This window comes from Leucoraja erinacea, chromosome 13 (assembly GCF_028641065.1).
Source record: "Leucoraja erinacea ecotype New England chromosome 13, Leri_hhj_1, whole genome shotgun sequence".
NCBI classification, from domain to species: Eukaryota; Metazoa; Chordata; class Chondrichthyes; order Rajiformes; family Rajidae; genus Leucoraja; species Leucoraja erinaceus.
The window spans coordinates 20965111-20978825 of record NC_073389.1 but is presented as its reverse complement, the minus strand read 5'-3'; the positions used below and the strand labels follow the sequence as shown (position 1 = coordinate 20978825).

The window sequence follows — 13715 nt, the reverse complement described above, 5'->3', positions numbered from 1 at the left end:
TTATTTTATTTTAAAAGCCATGTCCATTTTATGATAATTTATATCATGGTTCAAAGATGACTTATGCCAATGCTTTTTGTGCTGGTATGGTGTACAGGCATCTTAAACATGACATGTATGTTTATTAATCACACTTTAGCTAATGGATAACATAAGTGAATTAATTAGAACATTTATTTGTTTAGATTAGTTCAGTTATAATATTCCATGCTAAAGTGTCCCCAACATTTGATGTATTGAAGGAAAATAAAGATAAATCTAGCTTAATTATCAATTTGATAAGTGTACAGGCAGCTTTTTGTTTATCGGAAAGAGCACTTAGTTATTCACAATTGCCGTCAAGCTGTTGTTAAGCTGGAAAGGGTGAGCAAAGGATTTACGGGGATGTTGCCAGGACTTGAGGGCCTGAGCAGGGCGCATAGGGAGAGATTGAGTGGGCTAGGACTCTATTCCCTGGAACACAGGAGAATGAGGGCTGATCTTATAGATGTGTACAAAACCATGAGAGGAATAGGTTGAGTAAATGAACAGACTCTTGCCCTGAGTCGGGGAATCAAAAAACCAAAGGACATAGGTTTAAGGGGAGCGGAGAAATATCCCGAGGGGTAACATTTTTATACAAAGGGCGGTGTGTGTATGGATAGAGCTGCCGGAGGAGGTAGTTAAGGCAGGTACTATTGCAACGTTTAGGAAACATTTAGATAGGTACATGGATAAGATAGGTTTAGAGGGATATGGGCCTAACACAGGCAGTTGGGACTAGTATTGGTCAGTGTGGGGAAGTTGGGCTAAGACCCTGGTTCCACACTGTATGACTCTATGACAATTTTATTAGTCAGAAATAATTTACTCCATTGGCAAAAAAATTACTTGCAAAAGAGCAAATGCCTTATTGTGATTTACTGTGAGCACAGATTATTCCTCAAGCACCTCCTGACAGTAAGTTTAGATCATGGTGTACACTTGATACAAACACAGCGTGTTGCTGGCTTTTAAAATAAAACGAGGCAGTCATTTTCACTTAAAACAGGTTTTATTCATGTTAGCAAATCCAAAGCAACACAAGCTAGTGGAAAGCAGTAAAAGTAGAAAATCCACTCACTGGAATATGTTTGTAATCACACACAAAATATACATTGGATTCATCAACACAATTTTACAAGTGGTGCAGCAGTACAGAGTGGGTCACAGCAACATAGAGCAAAGAGTAAGTTTGGCAGGAATTGGGTAAAACAGCAATGAGCTTGTTTTTCTCATTGTTTAGAATAAAATTAAGCACATCATGAACCAGAGCCTGTAGCCAGAGTTTACTTAAGCGAGTGTGTGCATTTGTACGCAGGAGTGTGTCTTAAATGGGCGTGTGGTTGCTTTTAATGTCAATACTGCTGGAATGGGTTCACCAAGTTCCCTATGACCAAGGGAAAAGGCAAAAAGACAGGATCAATTTGGATGGCACATTGACACGTATCAATATATTGCATTCACATTCAATAACTATGTCGTTTGACTCCATCCTCCTTAACATTTTAACAAAATTATTTACATCTTCAAATCATGTTTTTATTTAGATGCGAAAATTCCTGACATTTTGCAGATCATCTCCTTTCAATAGAAATTATTAGGTTTATAATATTTTTCAGACCTTAACTAGGCTTTGGCTTGGATCTCTAATTTAAGACAAATCCCCAGAATATTTTTAATTCCGCTATTGTAAATGATGGTGACGAATCTGCTTTGCATCCGTACTGATTTCAATTGGTCTCAAGTACATTGCAAGTGTAGGGCACAGGTAGTGAAAGAGTTGCAAAGGGACAAGCAATAATCAGGCTAATTTTGTCATTTTTAACTACTCCTTCTGACTTCTATTTTTGTTATAGTCATCCTGCTTTGCAAAATACTCTGAAAGAGGACATCCTGAAAACCAATGAAACACATTTCAGACAGAGTACTGACATAGCTACAGAGTGCGTTTAGCAGTAATATGGATTATGAGGATTAATAATCTAGGGAAAAGTTTTTCAAGAATGTAAAAATGCATTGCTCATTTTCAACATAGTGTCAACTAAATGTGGAGTAAAATGTATTTTTAAATAGTGATCTAAAGTACTGATTTATGAAAATGTAGTCACCTTATACATTTAATCTCATGGGCAGGTAAATAAATCACAATTATGCCCAGTTAGGTTTGTATCTGGTTTTCAAATTGTGAACAAATCAAAGGTTCATAAATAACGAAATTCAAAAAGGCATGATATTACGCTGAATTGTTCTCCTTGTTACAATGCATTTCATTTTAGAGATTACATTTGGGCACTAAGCTTTGCTTTAGCTGTGTTAGGCAACGATCCCTCGAAATTGAATTGATCTTTTTTTTTCCATTAATTTTTTAATGGGAAAATCGTACACAAAAGTAGCATTCCCCAGATTTGATTACTTGATTGTCATGTCATAACATTGTCATTGTTAGGTCTTGTTCCTCCGTGTACAATGCCTGTTTGGGCGTCTGACATTTTCCTGTGGTCAGATCTGCATCTAACCACGTTACTAATTGGTAAACCCCCAATTCCACAATCATCACTGTGGTTTGGAGCTTTAAGATGCAACAGAGCATTTTGCATCTCTGATTAGGATGTGTATGCATCACATATGTGTGTGTTATCCCTATATTGCGTGTGAGGAAGTTAAGAGTCCACAGCCAACTGGTGTTGATACCCTTCAGAGAGATTGTGAGGCTTTCAGAAAAGGACTATGGCAGTACCAAGGTTTTGGTTCAGCAGCCTTCTGCATCCCTTTGGATAATTAAGTGGGAAAGTTTGAAAATACATTCATTGCAGTGGTGAGGGAAATGATGTGGATAGATTCTTCTTTGCTTGAGGCTCATCGAGTTATTTGAAGTAAGCTTTTTACCAGATCTGCATGATTTAATCAGAGATTTTGATTATATTGATTCACTTCTTATTCATTCTTAACACGAATTACAAAATAAGGGAGACATGTCATGAAAATTATATTGAGAATGTAGTTTCTCTTTGTTTTAAATCCAAGGTTAAAAAAATGTAGGATATGGTAAAAATGTAAGGCACAAAAGCATCAAAGATAAGGCTTTTCCTATAGGGTACATTGTATTCACAATTAGCCAGTGCTAACCATGCTTGCTTTTGGAACGGTTACACTTTGAGTGTTGTGAAACTTGAGGCATTTACTCTTTTTTAATACTATAATACATTTTTTCTTGACAAATCCAATCAACAAAATTTAAAATCCTGTGGCATGCCATTTGAATTATTTATCTAAGCGTACCTACTTTGCACAATATCGCAAATCAATGGAGATTTTTTTGAGTTTGCTTATTCCACAAACTTTTGAGGAGCATTGAAGGGCTGGTGTTCAAAATTGTGCTGTTCAGCAACTATTTCCAATGGCTCACTTTAAAAGACAAAAATGCAATTTCTGAGGTCTCTATAAAGGTGCCTGCAGCCAATCTGTGCAGCTCCTAAACACATAACTTATTAACATAACTTTACCCACATTTCCTGACAATTCATGGTGCAGAAATGCCCATTTAAGATTTAAGACAAGTAATTTCACTCAGGAAAACCTTGAAGCATTCTTCCTCATATTTGTGAAAGCTGAATCATACATGATTGTAACAACAGGAGCGTTGCCCATTAGGCGAGAGATTGAAAATGGGGTCAGTGATTAGATTAGCCAGGATTGTCTTCTATGTCAGAATAGAGAGAAAGGGTTGTATTACCTACTCCTGTCCCTTTCTTCAATTTGTGTTGCCTGTTGTTGATAAAGAGGCTTAAAACATTATTGGCAAATACAACAATAAAAGGAACTGCAGATGATGGTTTACACCATAGACTCAAAATGTTTCCAATTTTAGGGTGAACATTGAATTCTTCAATTACTGGTCACTTCTGCAAACACCTGCCTCTCCACCCCTTCTCTTCCTTCACTAAGTTAACCTGCTCCACGGATTGCCAATATAAATCCCTCTTGGCCTCACACCTGTCACTATCCAAAATTTAGCCTACCATGGAACCTCCTTGCCTGATGATATCGCTAGTCCTGATTTGTCCTGGTTTTTTTCCACTCTCCCTACCACAATCAGTCTGAAGAAGGGTCTCGACCCAAAACGTCACCTGTCCATTTTCTCCAGAGATGCTGCCTTACCTGCTGAATTACTCCAGCAGTTTGTGTCTGTTGCTGGCAAATTAAGCCTGGTTATGTCTTCTGTTTATATCTAAACTTCTTGCAAGCAAATGTTCCTGATGGTTGACGGGATTCTGAGTAAACTTGACAGTAGTACCGCAAGGTGCAGTGGGCAATGGGTGGGCTGAAGTACTTTAACTAAAGCACAAAGTTCTACTGCGGTTAGCTCTCAAAGCAGAGAGGAATTGTACTTTTAATTTAGTTTAGAGATACAGCATGAAAACCAAAGGGTCCACCGAGTCCACACGAACCAGCGATCCCCATAAACCTGCACTCGCTGGGGACATTTTACAATTTTTATCGAAGCCAATTAACTTCTGCCCTCATTCACCAGTGTTCATTTATTCAGATTGAAACTTTAGACTTTAGAGATAGGGAAGCAAAGCACGGAAACAGCCTCATAACTGTTCCGATCAGTGATCCCCGCACACTAACCTACACACGCTAGGGACAATTTTACAACTTACCAAACCCAATTAACCTATAAACCTGCATGTCTTTGGAGTGTGGGAGAAACTGGAGCACTTGAGAGAAAACTCATGTGGTCACAGGGGGAATGTACAAACTCCGTAGAGTCAGCACCGTTTAGTCAGGAGCCAACCCGGGTCTCTGGTGCAGTAAGGCAGCAACTCTGCCACTGTGCCACTGTGCCACTCACCAATCTTCCCAGATCTGCAGATCGGACAGCTTTCTGTCGTATTGATCTAGAAAACTCTGATGATCTACTGTCCCTCTCAGTTCACTGCCGTGTTATGATCTGGCTCTCCAGAATTCAAATGTTAATGGTAGAGATAAGAATCTCGCATGGAACCAATGTGTAAGGGATATATATGTGAAACAATATAACACTTAACAATGTATGTGGTAACGAGAGAGGGACAAAAATGGAGCTAACCTCTCCAATATTACCCTGTAAAACAACCATGCTGTGCCACCATTAGCCGATAATATGCTTATAAACTAGTTTTGTGTTATTTGTTCCATTAACTCGGCAGTACTGTATGTGATAGTTATTGAGATTAGGGGCAGCACACAATGAGACCTGGCAGTCTTTTTATCTATTGTAACCTGTGACATAAGTGGCTGAATAGAACATCACTACCTGGGTCTTGCGATGGCAATGTTGATAATTTGCACCAAATTATCGAATCTCCTTCTTAGGGATTTGTAGTACTGCAATTAGATGCAAAGTAGTCTTTTGGCTTTCAACTTTTAAACAGTGAGTGACCCTCACTTTGAAAAATGTCAGCGTTGATTGTGCAGCTGCTGAACTAAAATATCTCACCGATCAGAAAAAAAACATTCCTTAAAGTGCTCTCCCACTGTGGCGACCTAATCCGCGAGTTAAGAAGAGTGTCTTCGACCTTTAAGTTCTCGCCTGGAAAACCTCAATCGTGTCCCTTAATTCACTGTCTCGTTATATTTGTTACTTTCAAAAAATTGGATCCTTTTTATTATTTTGGGGAATAGATAATCTAGTCATAGCTGTTTTCGGCACTGTGGCTATATTTCGCATGAAAAGGAACTTGAATGGAATACAATTCAATCCAAAATTATATTTGTGAATGAAGGAACTGCAGATGCTGATTTTAACCGAAGAAAGGCACCAAATGCTGGAGTAACTCAGCGGGCCACTGGTGACGTTTTGGGTCGAGACCCTTCTTCAGACTGATCTGTCTGAAGAAGGGTCTCAACCCGAAACGTCACCCATTCTTTCTCTCCAGAGATGCTGCCTGTCCCGCTGAGTTACTCTAAAATTATATTTCTTTGGGATATTATCCCCATTTGTGAAGGAGTCAGATAAGCGTAACTTTGTTTCTGTGGTAGGGTTGGAAAGTTAAGAGTTAGGTTTTGAGAAATGACCCATCCCTGCCAGCCTTACTGAAATTCCTCAACATGTGACATTAGCAGGATTCAATCAGCCATGACATGCTTCAAATAGCTTTTCTGCATTTTACAGGCCTGCTTATTCCTTGTTGCACAGAAATATTTACAATACAATCCTTCAATCACAAAACTTTACAGAGACTCCACAGTTCAAGCAGAGCGTCGTGGGATAACTGACCACCAGAAACAACATTACCACAACTTAACGAAAGAACAAAATTCTTCATTGTGGCCTATTTTCTGAGAATAAATGTTAAAGCACTTAATTCAGTAAGTTCATGAATATTTTGTGCACAAGATGGGAGAAGAATGGAAACTCTTTTAACAAATATGGTATGCTTTGGAATTAAATATCATCTGAGAATTTTGGTGGATAAATAACCAAGATTACTGCACTTCGTATCTCAGAGACCCATTTGTTTTGGAGTTCATCGTACCTAAATTAAAAAAAAAGCTCTCCTGTCGATGACACTTATGTTCTCCTATGTTGATGATACTTTTTTACATTGGTTCATGGAGACATAAGCACGGAAACTTAACCATGCCCCATCTAAGCTTGTCCCATGTGCCCGCATTTGGCCCATATCCCTCTAAACCTTTTCTATCCATGTACCTGCCCAATGTATTTTAAATGTTGGCTTGACTGCTTCTGGCAGCTCCTTTCAGACACACGATCCTCTCGTGTGAAAAAACACATTGAAGATTTTGGGAACTGCCCTTTCTGTCTCCATTCAAATGAAATGACCCAGAGACTAACGTAAATCCATCAGCTTTTTGATTTGAATATTGCTGCACCCTTTAATTGTGCAGGTGATATCAGAAAAGATTTGGTGACCTTAAAATATATTTTAGGAAGAGATTATAATTGAAATGCATAAATGTTACATATTTTCTCATGCATAGTTTAATAAGAAAGGAGTTTCCTTTGACTAATATGTCATGGAATAAAGTAAAGCATTAATAATTGTAATACATCGATTTTATCACTTCTATTTTTTAAATTTCTGTTTCGGTCATAATGTTTGGTATTTTTTTAGACATTGACCTGTTTCATAGATGCCAAAAAGACATTGCTGCCTTAGAATAGCAAAGTTATTGTTTAACTTAGAATAGTTAAATAATAAATAAAAGACAGCCATTAAATATTCTATCCTCTCAGACATTATTACAGAGAATAGAGAGAGTTGTGTATTGGCAACCATTCTAAACCACACCCAACAGAAATTTAGTCTTGCCATGAAATATGTAATGAACATCTTTGGAACTCGCAGCCTATTTCAATTTCACTACTCTTTTCTTCAGCAATAGATAGCTTTAAAAAAAAAAAGTCTAGTTGGCATCACAGTGGTGTACTGCAACAGCATGCGCACAATGGAGATCCTACATGTAAAGTTGTGGTAATGTCGGAATATATGTGGTAGCTCCAAGCAGTTGTGCCACTGAGTCATAATATAGTCGTTACAAGTACATATCCAAGGGATTCCATTCCCTCTGGTTGCTTTTCTTGGAACAGCATCCAACAGATGGGAATAAGACATTCAACTTGGTGAGGGATGATGGAAGGATTGGGAAGTTTCTGAAGCACGCCAATATGCATGGGTGGGGTAATGTGGGAGGGGGGGGGGGGGGTTGAACTACAGGTTTGATGGTCGAGTCTTCCCATTGGGGAGAGGATGTTTGCCTCAGCCGGCTTCCTCAGGGACAATGAGGAAAACAGAAAAAAAGTTTTTTAAAGCAAAAAGCTGTGGTAAAGTTGCTTCTGAGTATCTATGCTAATCCCATCTTTAATGAAAGCTATACAAAAACCATATCCTGTACCAACCGTTAAAGCAAGAAACTTGCAAAATATTAGACTTAACGTATCACAGCATTAAAAACATGAATTCAAATTAGAGCTACACACGATTTTTAATTTTTTTGCTATTTTTTTTACAGTTATGTTGTAAGTTATTTGCATCCAGTTTTGGGTAATCTTTACAGGAAAAAATGTTTTAAGATGCTTTTGCACAATTTTGTTGTGACTACGAATCATGATCACAAATTTAACTGTTTGAGGAATATACTCATTCGTGAATGTTGGATACTGTAACTTCTGTTTGGATTGCTCCTTCATCCATAGATTTACATTAGACCAATAAACCATGGCTGTAATGCCAAACTTTTAATACAGAATTTTTGTGATCACCATTTGTATATGATATTGATCTTATTTCAAACGCGTCTCTTCCAAACTCTCGTGATATTCCAGTAAAATCTATTGTTGAACACAGCAAAGAATTACTTTTGCACTAGGAATGAAATGTCTATTTCTTTCACCTTTTTTAATCTTAAAAACATCCATCTCTAGAACTGCAATGCTAAATATTGATTATACAGAGAAATTCAAAAAAGTTACAGTGCACCACAACATGTTATGGACTGAAAAGTGTATTAGTTATTAAAATGGGACAAAATGCTGCTACTGCTCCCAAACCATCTCTTATGTGCAGAGCAAATAGCTGTCACAAGAAAAACCAAGTATGGTTGGTTGTAAGCTAGCAACATAGGCATATCCCCACATGGGCACCACCTCATATATACACTGACATAAATTAAAAAAAAACACATTTTTAGCATCAGAAATGCATCTTTGCTTTATATCTCTATAAAGATAAGCAACTATTCTGACCTACTGAACTGATGCCCTGTGGACTTGTTCCAGGTACACATCACCTGTCTATGAATTTGGACTGACATGCATGCTCTGGGCTGCAGTGAGTACTAGAGACTCTTGTTTGTTAGATGTGAGTTATTGGCTCGTGTGTATGACATTCAAAATTAGTATGTTACACCTAAAGCAGAGGGTGCATGACTAGTGATGTTTCACCTCCTCTGTCCGCAAAGTTCAGACCAATGCCCACAAAACACTCTTTCATATTTGATTTAGTCTCTCTACATTTTCACTTCAAAGCCTTCCATTGTCTTCTGATAGGACCCTTTCGAAAGAAATGACCACTATAATTTTCTTTTAGTCGTATTCGGGTATTTAAATAAAAACACAGACAACCTATTTTAAAAATAGTCCAAGTTTTTTTCATAAGGGCAAGTTTTATATGCTATTATTTAAATATTTTAAATAAATAAATTGAACTTGTAACCCATTTAGCACTGTGGATCAAAAGAAAACAAACACCCAAATTGGTGTCAGAGGCATCATGATGTGTTAATCAGACAGATCAATTCCTAAACCACTGCAAGTTGTAATACATAACTTTATTTTGCAAATCCTTTTATCTTCGTTATAACTGTGTGATGGGGTAAGTCAGTCAGTGTCACAATAAACTAAAACTACACCCTTTATTATCATCTTGGTTGAGATCTCTAGTTGAAAATCCATGACCAAATGGATATTTCCCCAAAAGAAATCAAGAGAACAAAAAATATATTTTTACAGCAATTTATTCTCTAATTGGTGACAGATTTCTCTAAAATGGTAGGTAGATGTCTGTTTTTTTTTGAACAAAAGTTAGATGCTGCAGACTGTTATTTATTACTACTACCAATAGTTTGAAAGAAAGTGTTCCATTAGCTTTTTATAAAAAACTAGGTTTAGCACATTATTGAAGTGTGAGGAGGGGGCATCTAAATGACGTTCTTTCCTTTTTGATCAAGTAGATTAACTTCATCGCATATTTACCCTTTGAACCAGTCTGCTGCACATCCGTGTCTGTGCCTAAATGTTGTGGATGAGTCATTAATATATAATCAGTACATTTAATGATAAGCTTCTTCATACATCACCCCCAATATTATTCCAGTAATATATAATCTTAATATAGTGAATGGGTCACTTGGCACCAACAAATACAGGGCTGTGTTTTGCACTAATTATATGTTATAATTCAGACCCAAAACAAAGGGTTAGATCTGTGTGAATGTAAACATTAGCAAAAATGGCAGAGGAGAAAAAACTTTTTTTACACAATATTTGAAACTCATGAGCAAATGTTGATCATTTTGTACCTAATACACCCTTGACCTTTTTTTCTATTCTAAAAGCTTTTCTAGCAATACTGTTGTGCGGTGTCATGCACCAAGTTGAAATACAAATAATCTCCTCTTTCCTTGTGGTCAGTTTTCATATTATTAACATTTGTAAATTAGACAAACTAGAGTTGCGACTAGCAACCACAGTGATATGGTGACACCTGCTAATCCAGTGCCTGAATCTCGCATGGAACCAGGTCCTGTAAAAATGACAGAAAAAAGCAGAATTAATATTTATTAAAAAACCGAACATTAACACTACACATGTCACTGCAAACTTTCCCACGTTTTGCTTCTTTTTTTAACTCAGAATATTTTATTTTACCAAGCACAATCCCCCCTTTAAAACCAGGTCTTGATGAAAACTCTATTGCCCCTGAAGTATGGCTCGACAGAACATACCTTATTATCAAGTTATCTTATTGGATAAGATGCCGCGCACCAGAATTTTAATTTTAGTCATTGGTGGTTCAGACGTGATTTAAACATGTTGATATTATTAAACATTAAATTCATCAAAGCACTTTCATTATAAGATGTCATAATATTCAGAATGGAGCAAGTTGGCAAGAAAATAACACACTGTAGGGTTTTAATTAAACCAATGTTTTAAGTTGAACAAGAATAAGTCCTATTAATAGTTAGTGCAAGGTAGATTGAAGCTGTTCGATGCCACCTGAAACTCTAGATGGTTGTTGCCCTTGAAACATCTAACAGGAGAATGTACCACCTGGGGAGTGACAAACCAATTTAACATGGCCTGGCATGTTACTGCACCACAGGCTTCGAACCGCATTTCATTACACATTACGTCAAAGAGTGAAACAGCAATATATGTGAGGAGACAAGAAATGTTTCAATAACAAAGTGGAATAATTAAAATACACAGCTGATCAGGCAGTATCTGTCGACTGAGAAACAGGGTTAGCAATTAGTCACTGACCTCTCGGCAGGGACAGAGAAAGGTTCAGGTCAATAAGCTAATGATTGGTTGACCAAGGGATTACATTATTATTAGACTTTTGAGATATAGCAGAGAAACAGGCCCTTCGGCACACCGAGTCCATGCCAAACAGTGATCTCCACACACTCACACTATCCTACACACTAAGGACAATTTACAATTTTACCAAAGCCAATTAACCTACAAGCCAGCAATATCTTTGGAGTGTGGGTGGAAACTGAAGCTTCTGGAGAAAACCCACGTGATCACAGGGAGAATATACAAACTCTGCACAGACAGCACCCGTTATCATAATCGGTTCGATTATGATAACAGATGCTGCCTGTGCAGAGTTTGTATGTTCTCCCTGTTCTTGGTGCTGTAAGGCAGCAACTCTACTGCTGCGTCACCATGCTCCCCCTTGGAGCATCGTCAATTTGTTTTTTGGGGGTAGCAAACACACTTTCCATTACTGAGGAATAAGGCAGTGTTTGCTTCAACAACTCGGCATTCACATTCATGGATGATGCAAGAAACCTTCTCAACTTGACCTGCTAAAGCTGAAATTGTACATGGTGTGCTAACCCGGTGCAAATGCATTTTGAAATACCATTGTGATGTCTTTGAATCTTTTGAGCTGTTGGTTTATTGTGATAAACTGTTAGATTTAATTTTATTGGGTTTAACTTTAAAGAAACGTTAGAAGTTCAAAATTCACACATGGGCAACATGGGTCAAGTCCAATATGACAGTCATCGTCCAAATCCCATGAAGAATGATCACATCAGCAGCTGCAATAATATCACATTAAATCCTCTACTGGCATGAACTTTATTCCTGATGATTGAAGAAGATTCAAGCACAGTTACATTTGTTCAGGTGATGTATTTATAAATAAACTTTCCTCATTGTCTTTGGCAGAAGATCATATGGACGATGACTGTCACAGAACATATTGATGTCTACCCCATGAAACTATATAGTGGGAGTCTCAGCACACTTTACCCTCCGTGAACAATGTATATCTGTAGAAAGGCAGAAGCAGCTGCAATTTGGTGCATGTTTTTAAAAAAATCGTAGTTAGAATCTTCTATAATCTGCCAATATAATTCCGTATTCATCAAATCTCGCTAAAATGCTTGGAACAGATAAATAAAGGAAATATCTGAAAGTTAAGCAAAGTCCAACCCTGCTGCTATGATCGTCTGGTCAAGATGCATTGAAAACCTGGAGAATTAAAGAAAATCAGGGCTCCACCTTTCCTAAATCATCAGTGCCGGCTCTGTTACCTTTTAATACCTCTCGTTTCCCTCCCCCCTGACTCTCAGTCTGAAGAAGGGTCCTGATGCGAAATGTCTCCTATCCATGTTCTCCAGAGATGCTGCCCGACCTGCTGAGTTATTCCAGCACTTTCTCTCTATCTGGAGAGTCGGTTGGATAGTTTTTCAAAGTAAGCAAGTTAAGAATTATGCTAACAGAGTGGCACAGATGATAGAGCTGCTGCCTCACAGTGTCAGAGACCAGGGTTCGATCCTGACCTCATGTACTGTCAAGAGTCAAGAGTCAGGAGTGTTTTATTGTCATATGTCCCGAAGCGGAACAGTTAAATTCTTTCTTGCAACAGCACAACAGATATGTAAACATCGTGCTCAGTAGACACCTTTTGTACATTTTCCCTGTGACCGCGTGGGTTTCTTTCAGGTGCTCTGGTTTCCACACACATTCCACACACCTACAAACCCACTGTGACGCGTGGGTTTGAAGGTTAGTTGCCCCTGCTGTGTAAATTGCCCCTGGTGTGTAAGTAGTGGATGTGAATGTGAGATAACATAGAACTAGTGTGAATGCGTGATCGATGGTCGGCATGGACTCGGCGGGCTGAAGGGCCTGTTTCCATGCTGTACCTTTTGACCAATCAATTAATATGTAGTGAAACCCAGTTTCTAGTAGGATTACCAAACACCAGGTATGCAGCCATTGCTAGAATTGATGACAGAGTACTTCTGGAAATAGGTCTTATGATAGATCTAACCTAGAAATACAGGCACTAAATTCCAAGAGGCAACAAACCCCATCTTTGTGCAGAGGTTAAAGGTGAACTGATCTTGTAATAGAAAATTCCTTATTTTTTCCTTAAAACACATCTATATTATAGCATATAAAATGCAGTCCGGTTGCAAGTCACTACAATTACCATCCCATTCTCATACCGACTTATCTGTATTCCTCCTTCTCCACTGCCACCGGAGGAAGAGCACCACATATTCTGGGTTTTTTTCCACTTAACCAAGAGCTTTTATTGGAAATTCACAGTTTACAAAATACCACATTGATCACAAAACTGCTATTTGTTTTGGTTTGCAAACATCGACCATCAGATTGCAACGTTGTCAGCCGTATTCATGGAAGGCCTCCGTGTCACCACGAACATTGCATGTTACCTCTCCAGGGACACGCGGGGACAGACCTAGGGCCCGGAAGAGAGGTGGGCAGTCAACTCGGTTAGAACTCTCCACTGCCCGCTTCCTGGTTCCGTGAATGCCTAAGCCTGTAAGTCTTTTGGAATGTGGGAGGAAACCGGAGCACCTGGAGAAAGCCCATGCGGTCATGGGGAGAACGTAAAAACTCCGTACAAACAGCA

The 13715-nt window shown here is 38.3% G+C and overlaps 1 protein-coding gene across 2 annotated transcripts in view; it reads right to left on the bottom strand.

Annotated features, from left to right (window-relative positions):
- Positions 1-995: 995 nt before the first annotated feature.
- Positions 996-13715, bottom strand: part of lsamp (limbic system associated membrane protein) — a 629716-nt gene continuing 616996 nt past the window's right edge. For both annotated transcript variants that reach the window (XM_055644555.1, XM_055644556.1), the window contains one exon: positions 996-10331. In XM_055644555.1, the coding sequence (XP_055500530.1) occupies positions 10231-10331 (101 nt within the window). In that variant the 3' untranslated portion in view covers positions 996-10230. The remainder of the gene's footprint in view (positions 10332-13715) is intronic.